The 27,981-nt window shown below is 43.9% G+C and overlaps 3 protein-coding genes across 5 annotated transcripts in view; 1 reads left to right on the forward strand and 2 right to left on the reverse strand.

Annotated features, from left to right (window-relative positions):
- The window catches only part of pola1 (polymerase (DNA directed), alpha 1), a 46,672-nt gene extending 35,958 nt beyond the window's left edge, over nt 1–10,714 (reverse strand). The window contains exons 1-25 of the mRNA XM_063912210.1: nt 10,583–10,714; nt 10,002–10,129; nt 9,674–9,770; nt 9,497–9,574; nt 9,295–9,410; nt 9,138–9,200; nt 8,888–8,980; nt 8,654–8,807; nt 8,368–8,530; nt 7,926–8,211; nt 7,116–7,229; nt 6,959–7,033; nt 6,743–6,881; nt 6,419–6,573; nt 6,258–6,342; nt 5,828–5,889; nt 5,506–5,595; nt 5,307–5,423; nt 5,044–5,219; nt 4,756–4,885; nt 4,521–4,640; nt 4,338–4,428; nt 4,115–4,239; nt 3,812–3,961; nt 3,607–3,729 (exon numbers count right to left, since the gene is read on the reverse strand). Of these exons, the coding sequence (XP_063768280.1) occupies nt 3,607–3,729; nt 3,812–3,961; nt 4,115–4,239; nt 4,338–4,428; nt 4,521–4,640; nt 4,756–4,885; nt 5,044–5,219; nt 5,307–5,423; nt 5,506–5,595; nt 5,828–5,889; nt 6,258–6,342; nt 6,419–6,573; nt 6,743–6,881; nt 6,959–7,033; nt 7,116–7,229; nt 7,926–8,211; nt 8,368–8,530; nt 8,654–8,807; nt 8,888–8,980; nt 9,138–9,200; nt 9,295–9,410; nt 9,497–9,574; nt 9,674–9,770; nt 10,002–10,129; nt 10,583–10,631 (2,979 nt within the window). The 5' untranslated portion in view covers nt 10,632–10,714. The remainder of the gene's footprint in view (nt 1–3,606; nt 3,730–3,811; nt 3,962–4,114; nt 4,240–4,337; nt 4,429–4,520; nt 4,641–4,755; nt 4,886–5,043; nt 5,220–5,306; nt 5,424–5,505; nt 5,596–5,827; nt 5,890–6,257; nt 6,343–6,418; nt 6,574–6,742; nt 6,882–6,958; nt 7,034–7,115; nt 7,230–7,925; nt 8,212–8,367; nt 8,531–8,653; nt 8,808–8,887; nt 8,981–9,137; nt 9,201–9,294; nt 9,411–9,496; nt 9,575–9,673; nt 9,771–10,001; nt 10,130–10,582) is intronic.
- A 784-nt stretch (nt 10,715–11,498) lies between these two features.
- Nucleotides 11,499–18,114, forward strand: LOC134883921 (choline-phosphate cytidylyltransferase B-like). Of its 2 annotated transcripts, none has more exons than XM_063912424.1 (8): nt 11,499–11,900; nt 15,489–15,588; nt 16,193–16,309; nt 16,429–16,580; nt 16,850–16,928; nt 17,002–17,144; nt 17,582–17,770; nt 17,890–18,114. In XM_063912424.1, the coding sequence occupies exons 1-8, from the start codon at nt 11,829–11,831 to the stop codon at nt 18,112–18,114; spliced, it is 1,077 nt and encodes a 358-aa protein (XP_063768494.1). In that variant the 5' UTR covers nt 11,499–11,828. The 2 variants fall into 2 exon arrangements, with proteins under 2 accessions (XP_063768494.1, XP_063768495.1); XM_063912425.1 differs by lacking the exon at nt 11,499–11,900 and adding an exon at nt 13,046–13,200.
- Nucleotides 18,115–19,591: 1,477 nt separating this feature from the next.
- On the reverse strand, nt 19,592–27,945 carry pdk3a (pyruvate dehydrogenase kinase, isozyme 3a). 2 transcript variants are annotated; one of them, XM_063912422.1, is made up of 12 exons: nt 27,563–27,945; nt 24,701–24,842; nt 24,535–24,606; nt 23,906–24,090; nt 23,693–23,782; nt 23,388–23,465; nt 22,572–22,648; nt 22,354–22,455; nt 22,154–22,261; nt 21,873–21,986; nt 21,622–21,742; nt 19,592–20,064 (listed from the first exon to the last, which is right to left on the reverse strand). In XM_063912422.1, the coding sequence occupies exons 1-12, from the start codon at nt 27,663–27,665 to the stop codon at nt 20,030–20,032; spliced, it is 1,227 nt and encodes a 408-aa protein (XP_063768492.1). In that variant the 5' UTR covers nt 27,666–27,945; the 3' UTR covers nt 19,592–20,029. The 2 variants fall into 2 exon arrangements, with proteins under 2 accessions (XP_063768492.1, XP_063768493.1); XM_063912423.1 differs by lacking the exon at nt 27,563–27,945 and adding an exon at nt 25,003–25,368.
- Between the last annotated feature and the right edge of the window lie 36 nt (nt 27,946–27,981).

The raw sequence follows: 27,981 nt of genomic DNA on the forward strand, positions 1-27,981 counted from the left end.
CTGTGTGTCCGTTCCCCCCCTCCCTGGGGCGGAGGGACCACTGTGGCCCCTGGGCCCACACCAGAGGGGGATTAGGCCTCAATTTAAACAGAGAGTGAGAGAAAGATGAGAGCTAAGCCAATCAATAAAAACAGAACACATGCGGACACACGGGGGGGGGGGGGGCTTTACACGGCGGACAGGGTGGTGTTCTGTGTACGTGTTGCAATTACAAAAATAAAAAGCCTCCTAAATCATGATATGAAAGTGCAAATGTGACGATTAAAATGAGGGCCGGGGTGCAAACGGCACCGGACACAAATACACCAGAAAGCCGCCGTAAAGGCCAGCTGGTGCTTCTGGCTCGCAGCGGACGGAAACTACCAAGAACTACTTGGCTTACGGCCGTTAAACTTTAGTGCGCCGTTCAAATTCAATAAAACTCATCAGTGGGCATGAATCAAACTCAGCTTAGAGTCAGTGTAGCGGGGGTGGGTGGTAGTGCATGGACGATGATAAAAAGCTCAGATTAACTTTGAATAAAAATCTGTTTTTAACTCCCAACATGTTCTGGACTACGTGTCCCAGTTTTGTTGTAGAAGTGTGGGATCATAGGAGTTGTTTTAATCACCATTATTGTTGTAATTGCAATTAGCTTTTTCCAATTAAGGAGGATTTTACTAGTAGCCTAGTTATCCAAAAAAGTCTCATCTGCTCCTAAGAAAATGTACCTGGTGAATGAAAGTAAAATAAAGTAGTTTCACAAAAGACTTTTTCTATGTTGCTGACATGAGCTGAGGTTGTTTCTCAGACGTGCCGTGACTAAAAACCTTCATCCAAATAAACAACTGAGTTAAAAAGCACCAAGAAGTAGAAAAAGGGTAAAAATAATTGGCTTAAAACTGGACATTTTTGACACATGCTCAAGGGAGGATAATACGCCACAACAGGAGGCTAGAGGAATCACACCGCTACCTGCATTTATAAGAAATAAGGTCATAACACTTATGGGTAATGTAAGTGCACAACTCAAAAGATTATGAAACAAAGGTCTAGTTGTTCTAAACAGCAGTGGGTATCTGAATTCCTCCAAAATGTTCGACGCTGTAAGAGATTCTGAAACTGGTCCAGATTTAGATATTGGAGAGCATTAAACGATAGCGTCCACATTGCTTCCAGTGGGACTCCCTGGTTGTGTTGATGCTGAAACACACGGCCTGCAGTATAAATAGACGCGTGTTCAGGATCACGGATACAAAGTAAACAGTGGATCTGCCTCAGCACTCTGCGGCTTCACGTCTGACAGATGACCTTTAGACGCTCGTCCCTGCTATCTGGGATATCACACTTCACTCCGAGCAATGTCTAAGGCAGGAAAGGCCTAATGACACACGATGCAATGTGTTTACTGTCCCTCCAGGACGATGAGACAACACTGCAGGTTACAAGAGCTTATTAAATCAATTCAAATGTGTGTTAGGAAAGTTTTCATTCCTGGCTAAAAGCTGGCATGTACACAGAAAAAAATCGACAAAATGTTAGCTCAACAAACGCTCAACTTATACCCGTTATAAAAAGCTAACTAATGCCTTTTCACTTTCAAATCAGCCTTTTAGTCTGTGTCAGATATTTAAGACACTTTCCTCCCAGGTTTCTTCTTGAACTCGGACACCTATTATATTTCGTCCCCCGGGCTAACCATAAGCCTTCTAGAGAAACAACTAGAGACATATTTAGCACAAAAAATAAATATATTCATGCAAGTTATAGCAATTCAGAGCTAGAGCAAGCTACATTCATTAGAAAACAGTCGGCAACACTGCTAGAGTTCACCATGCATTTTGGTTTGGAGGCAAACTGAACAGCGTAGTGAAAGAGAGGCTTCTAGGAAACAAGCTGATGCCGTATTTTACATCGATTACATTGTGCTATATAATTATGAACTTCATAATGATGGGTGTAATAAAGGAAAAGGGTTGTCTATAGCCACTAAAATATAATATAGAGTGGTGCAGGAATGAGTAATAAAACAATAAATGAGTCAGGATTTCCTCACCTGGAAGTCAAGGATTTTTTGTGTGATTTTAGAGATATAGAGATCTGACTTAATATGGAGAAATCCCGTTGGCTTTCGGTGGCGAGAACAAAGTTGATGCTGCCTTCAGGGTCAGCCTACAAAAATATGTCATGAATGCACCAATTTATCTCCACGTTAGCATATTATGAAACTACTGAAGACGCCTAAGAACCAAGTATGAGACGACTAGTCACACAGACTTGAATTAACCGTCAATATGTAGTTTCAAAAAGTGCAGTAATGACAGAATTTGTACAAAGTAAATATAGCTGACTATGTGATGTCACTTCCTGGTTAAAATAAAGAGAGCTTTATTCTGACTCAACTCATCCATTAAAGGCTGCTATCAAAGCCTGGAGGGACAGAAACTCCCACTTGTATCGGAGAATAAAATTAGCGCCTATAACAAAAGTATCATGAACAACAAGCCTGACTGGAGGCTGACAGAGTATCACACGCACACACACGCACGCACACACGCACGCACGCACGCACGCAGAGCGACTGCCTGCCCTCTATTAGCGAGCACAATGAGTGTGTAAGAGGATCTGAATGAAGGACTCCCCTGAGGACGTGTACTGTTAGAGCTCATTAAATGAACAAGAGTACAAACACTGACATGTGTGAGGTGCTCACTTACACTACCAGATTTAGCCGTTTGTGTCATGTAACACACACTTTATTGAATGCCGCACGCCCCATTCTGTTCCTTCTGTGTGTGTGTGTGTGTGTGTGTGTGTGTGTGTGTGTGTGTGTGTGTGTGTGTGTGTGTGTGTGTGTGTGTGTGTGTGTGTGTGTGTGTGTGTGTGTGTATTGAAAGAAGTCATGACACACTCAGGCTTTACATAAATAGAGTGAGCTTCATGGAAAATACTTAACACAGAGCTGTTGATATTACAGATGCACAACAGGTCTGGTAATATGATGGAGTGAACATGAGGGAGTTATCATATTTAGAAACAGGGAAGGAAACAAGGTGAGGATGGAGAGGTAATGAGGAGAGGACAGAAGGACAGGAGGAAACAAATAATGAAACAGAAGAAGAGATCAGAAGACACAGTGGAAGGAGTGCTGCAAGGTGCAAAATGTGATCAAACAGCGCCATCTTGTGGACAGACATGGAAGTGTGTTGTCTAAATTAGTGTTATTTTATCACTGTGTGTCTTTTATGCCTGTATGCTTGCTCTTTGTGTATTAAAGCTGCAAAATCAGTCAATCAACAAAATAATAGTTATCGCCTCTATTAATAATGCGTTTATTGTTATATTTCCGGCAAAAAAGGGCAGAAAATGCTGTTTTCAGCTTCTTGAAGTTAGGAAATGTGACCTTCTTTTTCTGTGTTATATCATATAAAAGTGAGTTTTGGGTTTTAACTTTTACTACTGTAATTAATTTACATCTTCATTAAAACTAACTAATAAGGTTGTTTTATTTCAGCTGTATGATCCATCTGTGTGTCCATAAGGCTTCAGACTGATGTGTGTGTGCTGTGTGTGTGTGTGTGTGTGTGTGTGTGTGTGTGTGTGTGTGTGTGTGTGTGTGTGACTCACCTCTCTCCCCTTGTGTGTGACGAGGGCGGCGAGGGGTTTGGCGTAGAAGCGGCTGAAGCTGAAGCCCAGGCAGCCGTACATGCTGTTAGCCGTCAGCTTCAGAGCCTTCTGACGGATATCATACTGACGGACAGATGGAAACGGATATTAGGATAAACAACTCCCTCAAACTCCAGTGTGTGTGTGTGTGTGTGTGTGTGTGTACCTGCAGGTAGAGGTCGGGGTTGATGTCCTGCTGCTTCATCAGCTGTTTGACCTGTTTGCGACGCTCCACCAGCTTCCTGATCTCTTTGGGCAGGATTCCCATCTCCAGGCTCTGATCGGGAACCTCTGGAATCTCCTCCGGCCCGTCCTCCTGTTACCGTGGAAACAATGGGATGGAAGTTTAGCTGGGAATTTTGTGTGAGGATGTAAAATAAGGGGACGACTCGGGACCAGGATGCTGAGGCCCGTTACACGTCTGCACCTTACAAAAACACAGCTTTAATAAAAACACACACACACACACCTCATTCTTCTTCTGTGTGTTGTGCGCCTCCCTCTGCACGGTGGTGAAGCAGATGTTGAACTCCTGAATGATGGAGGGGTACAGACTGTTGAAGTCCAGCAGCAGAACAAACTTGTCGTAGAAACCTGCAGAGAGAGAGAGAGGGAGAGAGAGAATACGGGTTTAAGAACTACTTCCATAAAACAAGAGAAGAAGAGTTTAAACTAAAAAATAAATCACTTACCGACTTTAGGATCCAGCACCAGACCTCCGGCGTATGCTGCCTTCTTTTTCCTCTTGCCTTTCCCTCCATCGCCTCCCTCTTCTCCCTCCCCCTGGGACACAGGAACAAAGACCAAAGGTTTTCCATGCCTGCTGTAAGGGACCCCTGTGTGAATAAGCTGTGAGTGTTTGTGTGAGGCTTCACCATTTCCATCTGAGTCTTCTTGAAGGACAGCTTGTCGGGGACGATGTAGTTCTTGTCGTGGAAGGCGTGAAGCAGCAGGAATTCGTTTCTCTCGGCGCGACCGCCCATCAGAGTACGAGACTGAGAGAGGAAGCAGGAAGAAGTGAGGTGTTTGCTAATAGAGCTGGTGCAGATATTTTAGACGAGAGCTCGGTTGTCACATTTCTTTTGTCAGAGAAAGAAGAAGGTGTGGTACCATCACGTTTCCGGCGATGTTTGTGATCTGCAGGGCGAGCGGCAGCACGTTGAGTTCACACATGATCTGCAGGATCAGCTTAGCGTCCATCCAGGTCAACTCCAGCAGGTAGAGCAGGTGAGGAGAGTCACTGACACATACACACATTTTAGGACACACACAATACTTTTTGAGTCCACGTTGATTAAGGGAGTAATTTACAAACATGTTGAGTAACCGTTCACAGAAAGCTCACGTCCTGAATGAAATGAGGGTTGTTGAATGGACCCTTTAAGGACACACACACACCTGTAGAGGTCTTTGATGTTCTCTGGAGAGATGGTGGCTCTCTCTGTCTTCAGCACCTGAGCAGCCAGTTCAGTCAGGTGGTAACTCTTACAGCGAATCAGCTCCTTTGCTGAGATCTCCACGTCACACACCAGACGACCACAGGTGGCGCTCTTCTCTGCAAAGGAACCACGACCCTGCCAAAGCAATTGCCAATTAAATAATGTACAATGAGGTATAGAAACATAAAATATATATTGCTAAAGAGGTTTTATTCTTCTCACCCCTAGTTTGGGCATGTTGGACCTCCTTAGGCGTCCAATCTTAGACCAGTGGGGAACCTTGCACACGTTGATCCTCTGCAGAATCACCTCCAGGTCGAAGCCAAAGATGTCGTGACCCTGCAGGAAGAGAAGCAGGATCAGCATGCTCAAATTTGATTCAGAAAAGTGCATAGAAAACAGTGCAGCACGTTGTACTCACCACCAGAACATCAGGGTCGATTTTGTGCAGCTTGGCCAGGAAGAAGCCGAGCAGAGCTCGCTCTGTACCAGCGATCTCCACCATACCGTTCTAACAGAGGAGGAAGAGGCAGGGAGTCAAACATCATGTTTGTGTCGCATGCAATGAAAAACCTTTTGATATAGCTTCCATTAAGTCCAATTAGAATCTGCTTTTTGTGAAACTAAATTCACTTCCTTTCTGCAGAAACTTGTTTTTATTAAACTCCCACATGAAAAAAGTTCATTATGTGGTTCAAAGCATTTTAAAACCCTTTAATATGCAAGCCACTGATCCCTCTCACCTTCTTCCTCACGGCGTCTTTGAAGTCGTAGGGGTAGATACAGTCAGCCGGTTTACTGACCACTGCAGAAACAAGAAGAAATCTATTCATCAGGTCCGCGAAATTGTGAATTGTAGCATCTTTAGGATATTTTCTGGTCACATAAGCTTTAAAATACTACATGCATGCATTACAGCTGGGATAAATCAGAGCTGATCAGTCTCAGATATCCACTTTTCTGTGATGCTCAAATGGTTTTACATCACACACAGTAATGCCACACACACACACACACACACACACACACACACACACACACACACACACACACACACACACACACACACACACACACACACACACACACACACACACACACACACACACACACACACACACACACACACACACACACACACACACACACACACACACACACACACACACTAACCACAGAAGTGTGTCTGATATGGGGGCTGAGGAGGAGCTTTATCCATCTGGAACTCATAGTGGACGAGAGCCACCAGAGACACGATCTGCAGAGAGGAACCACCATCAGGAATCTGAGCATTGAATAAAACACGGATAAATACAGACAGGAAACCCCCTGACCTCGTTGTGGTGGGTCTTTGGGTTCTGGATGGTCTTCAGGCTGATGGACATGACGGTGATGGGGGGTGGCGACAGATCTTTGACCACCGTGACCAGGTCCGTCCTCAGGGCCAGAGCCTCCACCTTACACCAGCTGACCGGCTGGCTCATCAGCTCTAACACACACAAACCAAACACACATCAAGGTAATGAAATGTGTCAAATCAGCTGTTCACACTCTTTGCATGTCAGATATTTTGATGCAGGTATTTGTTGGCAGTTGTTTCTGTAAGAGTAAATGTCATAAAATGATGTCATTTTAGGACAAAGTGACCTCCTCCTTACGTGGAGTCTTGATGTCCAGCCAACACGGCCCTTTAATCTTCCTGCTGAGGAGGAAGTGCTCCAGACTGGAGATGTTGGTGCCAAAAATGTGAGAGAAGGTCGCCCCCTTCAGGTCTGAGGGCAGCGCAGGGAACTCAGCCTGCAAGGAAAAGAATAACCACATAAGATAAACTGGTCTGGAGCTATAACCATAGACAGGTGCATGCCTCCACTCACAGAGTATCTGACTTCCAGGTACTCGCTCTGAGTGGGAACGTCAGGGATTTCAAAGGCGTAGCTCTTCTCCACTTTCTGCAGAACACACAGAGCAGCGGTTACACACGTCAAACAGTACATGTCCTTACAGTCTGTGAGCAGCAGGGTTGGCGCCGACCTTAGATTTGAACTTCATGATCCTGAACTTCTCAGAGAGCTCATTAAACTCCTGGTAGACGTCCATCAGTCCCACGGGGGTGTCCGAAACTTCCCCACTCTTAGTGTTCACTTTCTGCACATCAAAACAGAGACGAAACAGTTCACAAACGCACGTTACCACACCTCTTATTAGGGCTGTCACCTTACGTTCGAGAATCGATTGTACAATCGATTGGACCGACCAACACACGTTTCGAAAACGAAAAGAGGGGATCGATTTTTACCAAATAACTCATTTTTTAACGAATTAAACGAATAAAAAATATTTTATTTCATTATGATTATTATTCACATAACTCACAAACAAACAGAAAAGTGCAGTAGGCATTGCGACGGCTAAAAAGTAAATTCCCACCAACTGTCCGCACCGGAAACAGCCTGATAGAGTCGGCTGCCGCGGCTTAGTGCTCTGCCACAAAATGGAGGGAAACAGGGATCAACCTGCGTGACATGAGAGACGAGTGATAACCCCTAATCACAGGAGGAGTTCGATATGGAAGCACTTCGGATTTTGGGCAGAAGGCAAAACTATGGAGAAGGACAAAGTGGTATGCAAACTGTGCGATCGTGAGTTCCCATATCACAGCAGCACTGCAGCTATGAGGGGGCAGACTCAGTGTGTTCTGGTCCACGGTCTGTTGTGGGGAATGTAGCGATCCTGCGTGTTGGCTAAGTGAAATATGTTCAAAGTGACAGCCCTACCTCTTATCACGGTAATAGCAGCATAAACCTTTTACTATTGGCGGGAATGACAGAGCGGTAAACTTACATATTCCCTCGGCAGGAGGAACATGGTCCTCTCAATGTTCTTGATGGAGACGCAGCAGCTGACGTGAGACTGTGCAGACTCAATCCACACTTTTCCAAACAGGTACACCACGCCCGGTTGGCTGTAGGCGTCTTCAAAGGCATCCAACCAATAGAAGCGGAAAACCTGCTCCCCGTCCGCCCCCTCCACCAGCGGGAGTTTGCTGGAGTCAACCTGCACCTCCACCTGAGCCTCGCTGACTCGTCCTTCCTCCTGCTGTCCCCACGAGCTGCCTGCCCTGCTGGACCTGGAGGACAAATGGAGGAAAGAAGATGCTGAAGCTTTTATGTTAATTGTTTAGATTTTAACAGCTTAGCCCGGTGTGTTTAATGCATGACTAGGATTAAGGCAGGAACAATATCTATATTTCCTGATGACGGAGAAGCAAACAAAGCAGACTTACACTAAGACAGGATCTTGAAGCTCTGCTTTGGGCTCCAGCTTCACTGTTGCTGCAGCCTTAGATGGAGACTCAGGATCATCTTTAATGGCAGGATTCTCATCCTCAAGTCCAACTTCCATTGGCTCGTCAAAGTCCACCTCATCAAAACCCAGAGCGTCATCCACTGAGAAACACATCGTCACAAAAAGGTGAGGGGGAATTTGAGAAACTGGGATCGACCTTTTAGAGACGAAACGTATCAGAAGATGCATCCATAATGAAAATAATCGTTAGTTGTCTTCCTCACCTTGCTCTTCATCCATCTTCTCCACTTTTGCCCCCTGCTTCTTCTCAGAAGGAGCTGATGTTGAGGGGGGGAGGCGGGCTGATGGTCTGGGGGTCGGGTCAGAGGGTGGTGGCCTGATAACCTTTGCCTTTTGCCCGGAAGCTGTTGGTGACTCCTGGTAAAAAGAAACATACATACAGTTTAGTACAAACGAAACCTAACAACATAATTTGACTACAGGATGTTTTAGGATACCTTCTGTTTGATGGAAAAGGGATTCATGGGTGATCCCAGAGACTTCTTTTTCTTCAGAGTGATCACCGGAGGAGGAGTGAGAAGAGACCGTTTCTGGGAAGACAGAAAGAGATATTTTAAAGCAAATAAAACTGTTGCTTACGTCCCTGCTGGAGCTGTTGCACAGGAAAACAAATCTTAGGGGAAAAATGCACAGTGTCATATCAAAGTCTGTTATAGCTCTGCATGATCTAGACAATGAAGTACCAACCTCAGAGTGCAGGTCCTGTAAGATGTCTCCCAATAGGTCATCTTTGGAGAGGTCTACGTCTTTCTGCAAGAGATAGAATCATGCTTATGGTCAATGCATAGCAGGAAACCTTTATTTTATATAAGAGCAGGTATGTATGGTGGCTGCAGAAACTCACCTCAGCCGGTCTCTTCACATTACTGTTCATGAAGAGGCTCTTGATGGTGTTGGGCTTTGCAACAACAGATTTCTTCATATTTTTTTTTGAGGCTGCTCCTTTGGCACTAGCCTTTCCTGCAGACACAAACAAATCTCTATTTGTACAAAGCTATTTACTGCACACTGCCCCAAACTCACAGTACACATACATGAACGCTTACCTTTGTTGTTTTCTACTACATCATCGTCCAAATCATCGTCAAAGATCTCTCTTCCGTCCTCCACGTATCCCGTCCCATCTGAAGAGAAATTCTAACATTAGACCTCCAAAACATTTCAGTTAAAACATGTTTTTATCAGACATATTCTCACAGTAGGAACAAGCGAATGAGGCTCACCGTCATCAATAATCCAGTCATCCTCTTGTCGTTCTCGAACCATCTCCGAGTACTGCTGCTCGTCCACCTCTTCGTACACACTGGTAAACTCGTCCACCTGGAAAACATGAGCATTTAATAACCCTAATGTATGTATAATGTAACAAGAATGGCTGAATAAATACCAGAAACATATCCAAACGCATCCACATCCTTGCCATTGCAACCCATGTTTTGCTCCAAGGTATATTTCTTTGTGAGAATGGGTGTCAAGTCACATTAAGAAAGAAAACATGCACCTGTCAAATGAAAACGATTAAACACAGATCTTTACTACGAAGTGTCTCACCTCATATTTGATCTTCTCGCCCCTCTTGGCTTTCTTCAGTTGCTCCAGAGCAGACTTCCTCCCCACTTTCTCTCTCTTCTCCCGTCTGGTGCGAGACATGGCCAGCCCACATGCCTCTCCTCCAGCATCTGAGGACCAGACACACACAGGAGCCCGGTATGAACGCACAGGTTGATTTGAAGACATTTGACACAACAAAAACTGTAATAAAGTCCCATTTTGACTTTTGCATGTGCTTTTCAAAGAGGAGGACATTTAGTCATTTTGATAACGCTATCTAAATATCCCTGTAATGGAAACAAAGAGTGCTTTATGTGACACTCAGCGCCAGAAAATGACAGGTGGCAAACTGAAATACAATATTTACCTTTCTTCATGACCCCTTATAAACCTTTGTAACACAATAGTCATGTAGCAAATTGTGCCCCAGTCTCTAACACATATGTTAAAACACATACATTGTCAACGGCCTTAGCATGTCCCTTGTTGTGGATTGACATGTTAGCTCATGTTAGCTTAGTTAGCTCCCTGTGTTTTCTAGCTAAATTCAGCTAGTATTTAACTCAATAACAATAACTCACCAGTGTCCGGAGCGTCCATATCTTTCTCTGGGTTTGAAACCGGAGCCATATCTTTAATAACTTTGACGTTTGCTCACTGACGGCGGCAGGTCAACACAACAACAGCACACACCGCGCCAAATCTCCTTCCCGGGGAAAGTCATATGCAGGAAGTGACGTAGTATCGATGTCAGCCAATAAAAATAAGTGTTGCAGTATCCACTCCATCCGCAAGAGGGCAGTGTTGTTCCATCCTGGTGTTTGCTGCACAGTATTAAAAAAGACTATAAATAAATATATGTTTTATTTATTAAAATACACATTTTTCTTTTTTACATGTTCTTATTTGTTTTATTATTTATCTTTATTTGATTTATGTGTAGAATTATTTGTTTACCAATTAAGCTAATTACTCAGTTACTAGTTTATTTCTACATTTTTTTATTATTATTTCTGATTTCTGATGTTATTGTTTCCTACACAGACATCTAATGAGGAAGATTTTATCAATGCATTTCCAGATACAAAATACACACACAAAGGCAGAAACATTAACAGAACAATTATGATTTAAAAGAAAGCTTTATTAAGCAAAAATTGGCTTTGTGACATGCAGGGATAGGCAACAAAAATAAGGTTCCCATCAAATACGTCTGGTGTCATGTAATGAGCCCATGCTGTTTTCAATTTCCAGGCATAAACACCACCAACTTTTTTTCAAAGTCAATGGCAGTGCCTGTGATGAAGCTCGTTCCCATGGACACCGGTTGGCACAATGGGCTCCTGTCCCAGATTGGGGCCACAGAGACATACAGTGAGTCCAACAAAGGGAACACAAAGCGGGTTTTGTCCTGCGTCCCTGCAGCCTGTTTTGGCTTTTGTGCCATAAATAACTGTGGTAATTCATATGTGAGTGAAGACTGTACAGTGAAGAGGGCTTCTCTGTCTTTTTGGTGACTTTTGGAGCAGGTTTTTTGTGCAGTTTTTTTTTAGGCTCAAACTATTGGAACACGTTGTTCACTTTTTTTTAATTGGGGCTAGAAGTTTAAAACACATGAATGAGGTCCTGCACTGTAGTACAATAGGGCGAGAGCTGTAGGTCTGCTAAATGGACCGTGGCACGTATTGTCGAAGCTCATCAGCAGTGAGCAGCTGATCTGTCTCTGGACACAGTGGACAGACAGGCAGTAAGCTGCTGCTCCCTCAGACTGAACAGAAACGAGTTAACACTGGACTTACTTTGCATTTTGTTCGGTTTTTGGATACGATGGTGAGACAGCGACGCATCAGAGCGCATTCCTGTTCCGCATCTGTTTGTTGCAGGAGAGGAACACAAAAGGTAAGCAAATGCAACTTGCACTACATGTTTCTATTCGGGAACTTGGATAGTTTGCCAAAAAACCTGGGGACAACAGAACCGAAGTTGCCTAGTTTGGTCTGAAGCATATTGTATGTGCCAAATATGTACTCGTCTGAAGCATCACTCTCACAAATTAGTGTGATTGTATACTGTATATAGCAACTGTATACAAGAGACATTTAACAATACTCTTATCATAAATACATATCGTTGAAAGCTGAATCTTTTTTCCAAAACTAAGATATTTTTTTGACAAAACCTCCTAAAAGCAGAATTAAAATGTATCACTCTCAAATACTCTCCATTCTCCTCTCATCTGGACTAACTGCATGCCAAGCCAGTGAATAATTCTCAGTATCATCTCACTGATGGTGCTATGATCCTCTCCACCAATCCTCTCCTCTCTCATTGCCTGTCTGTTGAATCTCTCCTCTGATTGGTCCTTTTCCTGGAGTTCTCTCTCCTCTTTTCCGTCGCCATGGAGAGAGCTCATCAGCTCTGCGCAAAGATCGTATATTCAACACAATGACTCACTCACAGACAGAAAAAAAAGTGGTTTTCTTCCTCTAATGTTGCAGAATTCTGTCCTGAAGTTACACACAACTAATTCATAACTCCAGATCAACTGTGCATGCAAACATGTACATATATCTGTAGACTAAACCACCATAGTCCTTTATTTTCGCACAGCTGTAGCTTTGGGGACAGCTGTGCAAGGAGAATTGTGACAGAACACAAAGGTAAATTATTGCTAGAGTAGCAATCCAACACCAAAAATACAGGCAGTTAACCCATCAGGAATGGATATAGGAAAGGCAGGTAATTGGTTATATGTGGTGGGCATTAGTACATAGCAACAAATACAGATGCATTGCACATAATAGCATCTGCAACAATTTGCCCTGTGCAACATCTTTCAATCTACCAGACACAGGTTACTAAGCCAGACAACACTAGTTTCGTACCCTGGATGTTTTAAAACGAACATATTTGCAGGATTAGAGCAGAGTTCTTTGTTTTTCTGGTCCTGAAAATAAGCTTCAGAGTGATCCCTCCTCCCTGCCTCCAGCTCTGTGCAGCAGGGCAGCATAGAGGAGAGAGAGAGCAGGGAGTGGGCGGGGGAACAGAGGAAGGAGAAAGAGACAGAGGGGTGAGGAGGAGGAGAGAGGCAGCGTCTCTTACTGATGCTGAGTCACATTACAGAGGGACCAAAGCCGCATCCCATGAGTCTTTGGGAATCATGGAGGAGCTTGAGCACACCTGCCCTCATCCACGGACGGTAGGGCATCTGAACGAGCTATTTTCTGTGTTTTAATGCAGTGTGTGTGACAGGGAGGCAGACAAAGGCTCCTGCCTCCTCCCCTGTTACGAAACAGATCCTCTCTTTAGCTAGGGGATATGCCCAGACTGCTGAGTGGACAGTGTGTGTTGCCAGAGAAGGAGGGGGTTCACACAATGGACATGGATGTGCTGCTGAGGGGACACTGCAGCAGGAAGGAGAGTGTAATTCCTCATCCTTGTCTCCTCGTCGCTTGCCTTTCCATCCTCGTCCTCACTGCCGGTGTAATCCCTCTTAGGCCAGATGTTCTCTGCTTGTGCCAGAGCGGGCTTTACTGCTCGCCCTGATAGGCCTGTGTGAGTCTAAGCTTCCCCATCTGCTCTGTTCTGGTACATGAGCCACCACAAGGAATCCTGGGTGATGAAGGTGCATCCTCAGCACCACCTCCCTTGTTGTAGCTCTGATGGCTAGCACTGGATAACAACAGCTTTCAAAGAAGCGTGTAACATGACCGGACAAAATGTTCAAATGCAATCTGAAAAACAGATGAGGTGTGTGCAAGGAAAGAGGATGTGAGAGCCATTAAAGGAGTCTCACAATTAAATCATTTTCAAGTTTAATCTTGCAGAAAATTTTCAAATGTAACATCCAGTGTAGGAGTTTGATCTGCCAGACACTGGTTATTAAGACATTTGTTAATACCGTTAATTAAAATTGAATCAACTGCAGCTACAGTGGATGTTTTCAACTCAATATTTGCAAGAAAGTCCGGATGAGTTCCTCCTTTTTTTTCGTCCTGAGAATGAGTATAAGCCACTCCTCTGTTCCCACCGGGCCCAAAGCATCATGGGTGCTGAGGGTGCATCTTCAGCACCACCTCCCTGATGCTTTCTGTGTTGTAGCTCATATGGCTAGCACTTGATACCGACAGCTTGCAGAGAAGCGTTCAACGAAAAGCGGATGTGAAAACCATTAAAGGAGTCTCACATTTAAAGCCGTGTTAAAACATTAATGCCTTCTTTGTGCTCCTCCTGCAGCTGTGACTCTTATATACTCTTATATTTTCTGTTACTTGCATGCAGGATAGTCCTCTAAATCTCTGCCTAGACCTCTGATTATTCAGCGATTCATATAACAAAGTGAAATAGCCTCAGCTGACCAAAGCAGAACTCAGCAATTTACAGAAATCAGCATAAAGTACTACACCTAATCAGGAAATATTAAGTGCATTTGTTTATGTAGCACTTAGCAAACAGAGTAACCACACACACAACACAATAACAAGTGTCATGTGGGCTATGGAAACAGAACAACCTCATTCCCAGTCAGAGGAAAGTGTTGTTTATTATTCTAACGTAGTAAAAAACACATACAAATGTAAAAATGACAGAAATTTGGGAGAAGAAATTGGGAAATAACGCGATAAAACTCATCATCTCAGAATAATTTGTGGAATCTTGTTTTCATCGTATTGATCATGAAGGCAGTTGAGGTAAACTGACTCTCTTTGTCAAAGGAGTGGGGGGGCTCTCAAAAAAATATCTAACTATCCCTTTAAATCCCACTCTCTGCACTCTTATTAAAACCACTGCTACTACATCTGCCCATCCCCGTCTGTTCTATGTTCCCCCCTCTGTTTGTTGCTGTTCCTGGAGGATGCGATGACGTGGGTTGCCTCCGTTGTCCACAGAGACTGAAACTGTTTCCATTTTATTTTCATCCTCCTCTCACACTCCCACTGCTTTCTGCTCTGTGCACACTCAGTTTTACATCCAGTAACTATTCCCCGCCGTCAACAGATGGCAGACAAAGACACATTTTCCAGGCGTTGCAACACTTTAACCTTGATGGTGCTCTCGACAAGCACGAACCAGCGTCATCTGTTATCCTACTCGTCCTTGTCTGTCTTTGTTTCCTTGTCCCTGTTTAATTTACATTCATTTACGCCCCGTCCGATTCTCTGCTGGATTTACATCTTTGGTTTATTCTTCCCTTTGAATTTCAGCTAACCCCTCTGCCCTTGTTTTCTGCCTCATTGTAATGCACACTGAAGTAGGTTACATGTCTGCACACACACTAAGTGATCAATAACTCTGAGTGCAGTTCTCTCAATCCCATTTTCCCAAATATGGATCATGCACCAGCATCGGTCAGTATAACCTAATGGAGGTCACTGTAAATGTGGAAAGAGAGACATATTAAGTACCACTGATGCGATGGGGGGGTGGACATCCTTCAAAGTAAGACACATGAGCTGTGTTATATAACCCCATCTCCTTCTCCTCCAGACTCTGACAAAGCCGGCCATCTTTGCCAGGGAGAGCAGTTGTGATTGTCGTGCCCCTCATGAGAAGCTCACCATCGCTCAGGCCCGCAGAGGCACCCCAGGTACAGGAGAGCATCACATTTAGCCGACCCTTTCAAACAGAGAGACTAACATTAAGGGCATTTAACCATTACAAATAACAAGAATCCTGCAAGGCCAGTAGCTCTCAATAGACTTCCTGCTCCTCCTTTTTTACAACTATCATCTGTATCTTCATTATATGCATTAATACAACTACATTAGCAACTGTTTTGCTATGTTTTCTACTACTATACTGTCACTACTATTGCTACTATTTATTCAATTACAGTAGATCTAATTTCTTTTAACACTACTACTCCTGATGGCTCCTGGTTTTCAACGAAACAAAAACGATAAAGAGATTTCTATGAGAGACTTCTAAAAATGACTAAAAGGAGCAAAACAAACCCCAAGAGACAATGCAGCTATAAAGAGGCCGTACAGAAGTAAAAAGGGATACATGACTGCAAAGAGACTGAAAGAGACACTAGAAGACTACAAATCCACACAAAGAAACTACAAGGACACACAGCAATTAAAAAGAGACTCCAAATGACTGCAACGAGACATCCAACGACTAGAAGCAGAATTACTCCCACCGTGGTTCCTTTGATACAGATAGCTGGGATGTGTTTGTGTTTTCAGTGGACCGGCCAGTCAGAGTGTACGCAGATGGCATCTTCGACCTCTTCCACTCGGGACACGCTCGTGCTCTCATGCAGGCCAAGAACCTTTTCCCCAACACCTACCTCATAGTAGGAGGTACACACACACACACACACACCCTGAAATACCCCATGCTGATGTGTGTCAGTGATTAATCAGCATGTGTGTGTGTGTGTGTGTGTGTGTGTGTGTGTGTGTGTGTGTGTGTGGTTCAGTGTGCAGTGATGAGCTGACCCACAAGTTTAAGGGCTTCACGGTGATGACGGAGATTGAGCGTTATGAAGCGCTGAGACACTGCCGCTATGTGGACGAGGTTTTGAGAGACGCACCCTGGACCCTAACACCGGAGTTCCTTGAGAAACACAAGGTGTGTGTGTGTGTGTGTGTGTGTGTGTGTGTGTGTGTGTGTGTGTGTGTGTGTGTGTGTGTGTGTGTGTGTGTGTGTGTGTGTGTGTGTGTGGTCTATAGACTAAGCACGAAATATAGAAAACCACAGAACTAGCTTCTTTTATAACAACATTTTGACTGCTATTTAAAGGGACTCGTTGAAATGAAAGACTTCTGATCAAACCTTTGTCTTGCACTACTTTAGCGGTTCATATTTTGCAAAGCGTCACATCCTTTCATGTTCCTCAGATCGACTTTGTGGCTCATGATGATATCCCGTACTCCTCAGCAGGAAGTGAGGATGTCTACAAACACATCAAGGAGGCAGGTCAGTGTAACAGGAAGGTGCCTTCTGAAGGTAAAATGTACTTTAGATTTAAGTTTCTATGTGTGTGTTTCAGGGATGTTTGTTCCAACTCAGCGGACAGAGGGAATCTCCACGTCGGACCTGATCACCAGGATCGTCAGAGACTACGACGTGTACGCTCGACGTAACCTGCAGCGAGGATACACGGCCAAGGAGCTCAATGTCAGCTACATCAACGTAAGAGCAGCGCCAGCAGGAACTGGACTCAAATGCACCACCACAGACACAAGAAGGACTAGGATCAAACCGTGTTGAGAAAAAATGTACTGACTGTGAAAGACAAACTGGTGAGGACAAAGGGAGCAACATAGACTAAACACACAAGGGAGGAAGGGTGATTAAAGACAGGTGAAGCTGATCAGGGCGGGAAACACACTGGGGCAGGAAGTGGAGCAATTAGACAGATCCATTCTCTGTATGCATTATAGGCAACTATTTGTGTCATAAAAGGTCCTTTTAGCAGCATTGGTATTTCATCAAAGGTCCTGCATATTCAGGGAACTCTCACAGAGTGTCTTGGATCTTTTTGGCTGTGCTGAACCACATGGCAGGAATACTACTTCACCACATCACAGGTTACCAAGCCTAAGATTCTGGGATTCTTCCCCATTCAGGAGAAGAAGTACCGGCTGCAGAACCAGGTGGACCGAATGAAGGAGAAGGTCCGCACGGTGGAGGAGAAGAGCAAACACTTTGTGTACCGGGTGGAGGAGAAGAGCCACGACCTCATCCAGAAGTGGGAGGAGAAATCCAGAGAGTTCATCGGGAACTTCCTGGAGCTGTTTGGACCGGACGGGACCTGGGTAAGTGACTCTTCTTTATGAACTGTCACCATGATGTACTGACGGTCCCACTACTTCAGAACCTGCATGTTCTGATGGTGCCGTGAGCCAGCATTGACTGTGTTTCTCCCCCTGTATAGAAACAGGTGTTTCAGGAGCGCAGTGGACGGATGCTGTCCTACGCTCTGTCCCCCCGGGAGTCGCCCTGCAACAGCCCCCCCCGCGAACTGTCCCCCCTGCGCTCCCCCTCACCCCCGTCCCCCCCCGCCCGCTGGCACAGCGCACGGCCCTCACCCCCAAACTCCCCCAAAGGAGCATCTGCCTCCATCAGCAGCATGAGTGAAGGGGACGAAGACGAGAAGTAGAGGGACTGTTGCGCACACACACACACACACACACACACACACACACACACACACACACACACACACACACACACACTTCACTCACACACACACACACACACACACACACACACACACACACACACACACACACACACACACACACACACACACACACACACACACACACACTTCACTCACAGTACACTACCTGGGACACTCTCTCTCACACACACACACACACAGGCTGGATACTGAATCATTTTGTCCTCAAGGATGTTGCTAAAAGGCAAAGAAGGGGATCATGGGAAATGAAGTTCTGTGCTGCAGAGCTAAGAAGCCATCACACAGGAAGAAGAGGATTTGCAAAAAGGTCCAGAATGCTTTGCAGCATCTTTCAGGAGGATTAGCTTTGTGGAGAGACTGTCCAATCAGCCTTCACGACACCACCTCACTGTCCTGTTCTGTTCGTTTAGACTCCTGTCACCACTACATGTGAAAAGACACAAAGACACTGTGTGTGACGTTCAGCTTCGACGGGATTCATCCATCACGGGCTCATCTAGTGCTTGCTGAACTGAGGGTTAGGAATTAAAGACTGCACGTCGTAGATTAGCAGAGGTGAAGTGTGGGCACTATAACACATAATCAGAGCTAGTTTGCACCCTTTAAGCATAAGCGTCTGGCGAGGACAATAAAACCAGTGATCCATGAGTCTCGTTCCCACGCCACTAAAACAGATCAAGACTAATCATTCAGAAAATCATAGGAGGTTAAAATGAGTGGGATTAGCAGTGTGTGTCCAAAAAAAGCTCTGAGTTTGGGAGGTGGTTTTATCACCTCTGTTGTACAGCTTTGTTTGAAATCAAACGATATAATCCAAGTAGTGAAGATCATGAAAATTAAAGAGGTCTGTCTTAAATCAAACACTAAAGCAAGCCTCTTTTGATCCTTGAAACTTCCTTAGCTTCTTGAATGTAAACGTTCTGAGACTAAAGTAGAGAGCAACTGTAATCTAATTTCCCTTCATTAGGACACACAAGTATCCCAGGTATTAGAGGAGACATTTGTGGATTTTAATCCTAACTAGCCATGTATTCTTTGAAGGTTTGCCATGTTTTATCTCTCAATGTTTAGCAGGCATCGTTGCTCTTTGGATTTTGATGTCAGCTGTTCATCAAACCCGGCAAACTTGGAGATGCAGCCTTTCTCTCGGACTCTGAAGATACTTGAAATAAACAATAAGCCCTCCAGGTGAACTGTCAGGAGCCGGATCATCACGTGTTTAGTCGCTAAATGTATGTAATAACTTTTTTTTCCTTCCTCCATTCATACAATAAATACTCTAATGCAATGTAGAGACCTTAACGTCCTGTACGCACTACATGTTAATCTGCACTATATGTACAAACTTTGGGAATGTGTGTCTTTTTTTATCTTTTAAATTTCAATGTTCAAACGGCTTGATCTGTAAATAAAAAAAATCTATAACCAAACGTGAATTGAAAGCTCCTTTTTATCACAACAAACGATGTAGAGAGTGGCACACAACAGCAGCATGGTCTTTATTGTGGGGGGTCTCATGCGGATCATCAGACTGCTCTATCACCATTTTGCATGTTTGCATGAACGCCTACACAGCAAGGGGTTCATGCATAAAGCTGGAGGTACAGGAGGAGGGACAACAGAGATCACTCCACACTGTACTGCAAACACATCGTTATGTACACAATATTTACTAAAATCTTTAACAGTAAAGGTCCACGACTACTGAAGATCCCCACGCCTCCTAAGAACACACTTTAAATGTTCCCTTTGATAGCCGTTGGAAGTGATTACAGGTGGCGAGCGGGCCTTTGTTTGTGACACTGTTTACTGCAGGTCTGTCCTTCAGTGACACTGTCAGGGTACGAAGGCATTGGCAGTGATGAACTCTTCAGCTACTCTCCTTTCTTTTCGGATCAGAGGGAGCTGAAGGAGACGAGAGAAGGAAGTCACTTCAGATCAGTTCAGTTCCTAACACACGGGGTTCGGGGCCATGCTGGATTTTTCAGTAGTTTACAGAAAAGGATATTGCTATGATGAAGGTGTGGTGACCTTGGATCTCAGCTGATCATAATGAATGAAAAAAACTGAGGTATGATGTGATTGTGTGCAAGGTATTTGAAGGAAAGATACACATGTTGGGTCAAAATTTGATTCATGTGACAAAAATCAAGTGTTTAGACTCAATATCTGAGTACAAAGAGAATTTAGAAAAGATCATTTAGTCTTAGATCAGATTATTTAGAATTAAGCTTTGACATTAACACCTAACTCTTGATTTCCTTTTGTTTAAAAAAACACTGTCCACAAACATTAAACAGTAAGATAACTTTTTCTGTTAGTGCGTTGCTAGTGAGGCTGAAGCAGAAGCTGCTTTGGTCCTTTTAGCTATCGGTTGCAAGCAGAAATGTCCCTCAGCATTGCTGATCAACAGTGTGCGTTACAGGGGTTAGTCAATTATTTCGATCATTGAAGCCATTTTTTCCTCATGCTAAAATGTCAAAAAATGCCGTTTTCAGCCTCTCAAATGTGCAGAAATCCTGCCTTTCTCAGTTTTATATCATATTCAAGTACAGTTTTATGTTTTGGACTGACAAAACAAAACTTTTAAAGACATCAGCTTCGACTTTACGATACTAGAGGACATTTACTTTACTAACTTATAATCTAGAACGCGTTGGTGGTTGCAGCCCTAGCTTAAGTGGGCGTACAGTTAACTTGTAAAATAGAAACAAAATACTCCCCCAATGATCATCAATCTCCAGCAGAGCCTTCAAGGCAGCTTTTTAAAACTAGAATAAGGCCTTCTCTCATAAAATAAAACTTCTAGATCTTTAAAAATAAATCGTACTCTTGATGCATGGCTTTCTATAATTTCCCAAAACAGTTATCATTTATCTCATTGCTATCTATTATTCCCTTAAATACAAATCTCTACTCTGCCAATGACACACTGGCCTATGTGTGCGTTGGGTTTAAAAGCATCTCCTAAAGGAAGGAAATGAAACCTCCTCCTCTTCCCATCTGCACTGAAACTCAACGCCAGAAAACCTTCACGGAGCCGACGGTGAGAGAGGAACTCGATCAGCAGCGTGGGTTTATTCAGCCACAGGAAGCAGCGGCTGACAGAAAACAACGATGCAGTGAGTTCAGCTCAAAGTCATGGCCAGATAAAAGGGGAAACAAAGCCAAGATTTAGTCAAGATTCACACCTGACTGCTGGTGGGGGTCTATGATTTGGAGGTTCAATTTACACGTGAGGGAGCCGGAGGTAAGGACGCACGACAACAAAAGCTACGCTAATGAACCTCATTGCCATTGGGTGCAGAAATAAGTCTCCAAATATTAGGAATGTTAAAGCAGGTCTGATCCGAGCGTTCACCCAACGGTAACATTTTCATCGTGCATGCTCCCAGCAGGGGGCCATGTTAGCGCGTCGGCTGGGGGGAGAGAGCTATCTGTTGGCTTTGTAATTGGACTTGCTGGCATCGCGGGGTTCCTTGCTCGGGTTGCTCCAGTCGTCGGCCTCGGGGCTCGTCTTGTAGTGTCGCAACGCCGACTTGTTGAAGACGGGCAGCCGCTCGAAGGACTCGCTGGAGAGAGCCTGGAGACAAACACACAGGACGATACGCTTTACACAACAAAACAAAAAAGAGAACTAGAATATTTCATCACATATCACACTACGCCTGGCCTTACTGAGTCACGCTCCTCCTCACACTGCCTGTCCTTACCTTCAGATAGATGACGGCGTCGGTGCCAACGCCCTCCATGGAGTACAATTTCAGATCCCCCTGGAAGTATCGGGCGTACAGCCTGGAAATCGGCAAACCGTATCCAAATCCAGCCTGAGGGGGGGGGGTGGGGGAGTTGGGGAGAGTGTGGTATAATGTGATTTCCCAGAAGTGTTGAGAAATGTATGTATAGCTTTTGAAAAGGTCACAGGGGTCAATAGTGGTATGTATGTGTGTGTGTGTGTGTGTGTGTGTGTGTGTGTTTGTGTGTGTGTGTGTACCAGAGGGACAGCTCCTGGCTCCAGGCTGGGTGTAGGAGCGGTGGAGTACATGTAGTTGAACAAACGATCGATCTTCCTCAGGGGAACTCCTCCTCCTCTGTCGCTGATCTGAGGGAGGAGTGAGGGGGACAGATGCAGCGAGAGGACACACACTCATTTGTGTAAAGGTGTGTGTGTGTGTGTGTTCGTGTGTGTTTTACCTTTATAGAGAGATCCTCTTTACCCAGAGTGACTTTGGCCTTCACTGGAGGAAGCCCTTCCTCGTTGTTCTCGTGGAGCTCCACAGTGGCTCTCATCGAGTTCTGCAAACACACAGATTATTATCTCCTTATAGAGTTAAAGTTTCACGGCAATTCAATTACAATTAAACAGCGCTTATCTAGTGAGACCCCCCCCCCCCGATTCTGCACACTCTCACCTTGAAGAGCTCGAACAGCATGTGGAACAGATGAGAGGGCACGTACACCGCCTGGATGGGCTTATCCGGGGCCTTCACTGGAAGACACAACGAATAGAGGCATGGGAAAAAGTGTATTTGCATTTATTAATTAACGTCACCACCTGAGCCGGATTTAACCCTGGCAGGTTGAAACAGTAAAAGAAAACATAGATGTGCACACATCTGGTTTCTTTGATGTTGATAACAGGATGATTCAAAGTTTAATGCATCAAATAACGCTGTGTAATGTCATTTCACTACAGGCACAGCTTCTATTGATCTTCTCTATCTGTAACTGTGCCAAAATGTCACCTTTTAAGGCGATGAAAGCATTTAAATGTTGATCTTAAATGTCAAAGTTATGATTGAAGCTTCAAAGCTTTGGTACAGCCCGATACTGACTTCATTACCCCTGTTTATATTTATCATCATCTTTGATTTTAGGGTACAATTTATTTTGTATGTTCTAATTTATTTGTTTGTTTGCACATTTATTTCATTGTCTTTCATCATTTTTATTGTCTTTTTGCAACACGTGTAAAATGTCTCGTCAATAAAGTCTATTTAATTGAATTGAATAGATCAATTAGATGGCATTGTTATCATTTCATGTCATGTATTCACAGTTGGGGTTCTTAGATGTGTCCATGAATCGAACAGTGAATATAAACAGAGTTTTTATATTGTTTGCGATGCATCCTCTTCAAACGTCTGATGTGTGTTTGCAGTTTTGAACTCAATTCACAGAATGGATAAACGATCAAATGCATTGAGCAAAAACAGGATGTCTCTTACTGTTAAACTCTTCGATCTTCAGCTTGGGAGAAGCTAAGTAATATTTCTCACAGAGCATCCGGGCCGTGTCGTAGGCGTCTGGAGTAGGAAACAGAACATCAGGACAGAAGGGAGAAGTGTTCGTGTTTACATTCAGATTCACTTCTGCGTCTGCTCTGGACCCTCATCTTTATTATGATGTCAACACGCTGTTTAGTGCCGATGAAGAACGTCACTGCTGCTGTGATATAACTCCGCGTCTCACAATAAAAACATTTCACTGATAGAAACCAAATGCTCCCGTTGCATTGATCGTGTTAGCTCACCACTGACGACCTCAGCCACGCTGCAGGTGGGGTCGATGCTGCCGATGTGTTTGGGATGTGCAGGGTTCGTGTCGTTACCGAACAGAAGCGCTGCACAGAGAGACGAAATAACAGTTAGTAAAGATAATGAGATAAAAGCTGTTTGCAGAGAGGGGTGAACACCAGAGCTGAACCCCAGGAACAGGCGGTATTCGTGGTGCTTCTGGGACTCACTGTGTTGGTTGATGAGCATGCGGAAGGAGATGCGGTTGGTGTAGAAGCGGTCCAGAAAGTACTGGATGTTGCTGCTGATGAACGGGTCGAAGCCGAACTTCTCCTTGTACTCGATGACCCCCGCCGCCATGGTGGGAACCACGTCGTTGTGCCGGTTACGGATCTCAATCAACAGGTCCAGGAAACTGAGGGAAGTAAAACAGACGTAATGAGGAGGGAAATAAATCCCAATAGTTAAACACACTCATTAATGAGCAACCTTAACCATGCACATGTTTCTGTTACTCAGAACTAAATAAGGGTTGCATTCCTCTCTGTTTCTGGATCTAAAACTTCTTCAAAAGTCTAAAGATGACTCATGATGCCGTACGGGAAGGATGAGTACAAGGCTTGTTATGACTGTTTATTCATTTCCAGTGATCCATAGTATTCATGAAGTGTGACGGCCTTATACAAGTTCCCGTCTGCTTTAATCTGTGTATGTGCCAGGGCATGGTTACAATATAAACACACAGAGTACATGTGCAGGCTGCACGTCTACATTCATTCTACAGTCATAAAGCAAACTCTACAGCTTACATATTGCACGTGCATTTGTGAATCATTAATAAAAGACAGTATTCTCTCACTCATTCAGGGCGTGAGGGTCCTCCGGCTTTCTGTTCTCATAATCCAGAAGCTCCACGAAGCTTTGCATGTACCTAATAAAACAGTTAGAGGGCAAAGGGCCGTTTATTAACAGTGCTATAAAGCTTATCGACAGGAAGCGATATGACGTGTGTCTGCAGGAAGTACCATTTCTGCACCAGCCTGACGGAGGGCTGGCTCAGCAGGGGGTCCGGCAGCAGGTTGGTCTCCCTCATGGTGTTGGCCAGCCGCACCGGCAGCTCCTTGCGCAGGAACATGTAGGACGTCTTCTCACAGGCATTGTCCCGACCTGAAACACACACACAAACAAACAACATTCTCAAAGCTGCGGAGAATCCTGAAAGTCCGGTTCAGTTTAACGTGATAAATATCTGGCCGGACACATGTTCAGAATTCAGTTTTTCTGTACTTTTGGCGTCATCGCTCATCCTGTGGATTTCATAAGTCACCTTTCAGTTAAAGGGACAATATGTTCTTTTCTGCCCAGTGGGTTTCTCAATCCAAACAATATTTCTTTATCGAAGCTGCATTATCTGCAAAAATAAGACCCAGTGATTAAAACCAGTAAAAGCAGTGAATAAATCGGTTAAAATGTGAGTTTAAAAACACTAAGACCTATAGGTTTTTACTAGAGAAATGTGGCTTAAAACGGGATAAAAAGTCAATGCATGACAGCTACTTGCAGACAACACTGATGCATGCTCTAAGGGCTACACCATTACAAAAGGAATTCATATTTCTCTGACACATTTTGGATAATGTAAGCACACAATTCTAGTCATATTTAGACACTGTTACTTGTTGGGTAACTACAGCAGCTTTGGCGTTACAAACCTTTCCTAACTTGATGAAAACATGACAAAATGCATTTGTTTTTTACCCTAAACAGTCCTGAAACGTGTTCATTTTTACAAAGCAGTGTTCATTTCTTTTTTGCTGTTCTCAAACTAGTGATTAAAACCTGACAAAGAAACACTAAATAAAGCAGTTTCAGTTCAGAGTTCTTCACTGCACTTTGTGAAAAAACCCCAAGATGTAAACGTTTAAAGGAAAAATGAGGCTTAAAACTAGACACATCCGACACCTCTACAAATGAAATTGCTCAGTTTTTTAGACGCTTAAAAATGAGAATGTGACACATGACCGCTTTGGTGTGACAAACCCTTCCTAACATGATGAAAAACATGATAAAATGCATTTGTTTTTCACCTTAAACCCTCCTGAAACGTGTCTGTTTTCACATAGCGGAAAATATTTGTCTCATAGAAAGTGATTTCTCTGAGCAGCTCTGCACCACAGTGATGGTCAGAGGAGGTAAACAGCAGCAAACACCAAATGCCAAACTGGGAGCTGCAGTCAGTTTCAATTTTCAACCTTTAATATGACACCCTAAACTCTGCGGACACGCTGGAACCGTGTGTGCCGTCCAACATTAACCTGAACCGTATGAGTAAATCATAAAGAGAGGGGGAGTCTTAAAGGTTAGGGGGATTTAACTTTAAGATCTATGGAGGACAAAACTGAATCACTGCCTGTTCAGAATCTGTCTCAGGAAGGACCATGACTTTGCATTTTTGAATAACCAAAATGCACTGTACTCAGTCCAGCCACATGAAAGCACACATATGCTTCTACTTCACTGTAAAAAAAAAAGGTCTTCACACTCTGCAAGACATGTTGTTCTTACAGGAAGCCTGTTGTGCAGACACTGGGATTCTGCACCGACCTTTATCCTTCCACACAGCGAGAGGTTTTAGTAAAAAGATGATCATGCAGAATAAAAAGGACATGCACAGTCCTCTCTGTTCACAGGAGCGGCTTCCTCTGATTCAGCAACGTGAAGGCAGGGCTCCTAAATTCTGAAATGGGGAAATGAAAACACCACACACTCACACACACACTCTGTTGCAAAGATGATGTCTCATTTGTTGCCTTTTGAAACACACCTTTATGAGTCGACCCACTGCTGTTCAAACCAAACTGCTGATGTTTCTTAACGCAGAAAAAGTGCTGCACATTTCCTTCCCTCGCACACAGCTGTGAGAAGGAGTTACGCCACAGACAGTGATGCCTCTGTTTAATCAGGGATGGATTAGGAAAAGCCTCGAGTGTTGCTAACAGTGCTGTCATCTCACATTTCCTGTCTTTTATTGACTCATGCACAGAGATTACAAACACTGCAGGTACTTAGATGAACCTTCTAGGAACTTTAACTTGGGTAACTCAAAACTATGATTAATCATGCTCTGAAATCAGCACCTACAGATGGACATCGACCTGAAAACAGGAGCAAACATCAGCAGTGGAAGAAGCAAATCCAGTGAATAAATACTACTAAAGTAAAAGACACAGTAAATATTAAAGAAATATACTTTGTTGTCTACGAGTAAAGTATATTAACTTGAGATGGGTAATATTTATTATAAGACATAATATAGTATTGGATTAAACTGATTAATGGGTTTATCACTTTTAGATTACAGCCGGTACATACTGCTGGGTCTTTCATTCATATTTGGTATTATTTTAAAACCTGAATTTGTAAGTTAACTAAAGTTATCAATGGATTAAGTTAAGTAGAAGTGTAACGTGTCATGAAATGGTGAATAAAGAACATTTGCAGTAAAGTAATGCATGTTGCATTGTTGGAGGAGCCGAGGACTTTGTATTGCCAGTAACTGTGCTGTAACTGTTGCACATTTACACTTGCTGTATAAAAATCATTTAAGTAATCCTTCACTGCAGACAGGTCTGAGTGTAAACACCGTGGACTGTAAATTAAAGATAAACATCTCTAGTAATGAAGCAGAGAGTCATATGTCCACACAGTAAACACACCTGCAGAGCCACCAGCATGCACTGTGCTGTTCGTGCAGCTAGTGACGGTACAGATCATTCAGAGGACAGCATGACAAAGAACAATGTTTCCAAATAAAACGCACAGATAAAAAACAAGGCCCCTGATGTTCCTCCTCATCATCAAGTCATTCCTTAAAGATGAAAACTCACCAAAATCCAGGAACTGCTTTATGGAGAGAGGGGAGGGAGAGAACCTGGAGTAAAACTCGATCTTAGGGTTGGTGTTCTTCAGCAGGGACAAGAAGATCCTCATGGTGGAAGTTTAATTAACGATGATGCCTCAAAATGAAAGCCAGAAAACACATCTCATCCCCGGTAATGTTGACAGCAGAACCCGGACAGCCCTGCTCTCTCATCGGCGTCACCGAGCGTCCCAGCCCCCAGGCCTCCGGAGGACAGACAGCTGAGAGAGGGACAAGAATGAATGTCCATAAGGGTGCAGAAACACAGACAATATGTTGCAAAGAAGGCTTCCTGGATCTACATTGTTGAACGTTCAGTCCAGACACAACACTTTCAAGCTAGACGTAATCAAACTCGGACTTCTGGTTAAGGCTTTCAAAATAAAA

This window comes from Eleginops maclovinus, chromosome 21, assembly GCF_036324505.1.
Source record: "Eleginops maclovinus isolate JMC-PN-2008 ecotype Puerto Natales chromosome 21, JC_Emac_rtc_rv5, whole genome shotgun sequence".
NCBI lineage: Eukaryota > Metazoa > Chordata > Actinopteri > Perciformes > Eleginopidae > Eleginops > Eleginops maclovinus.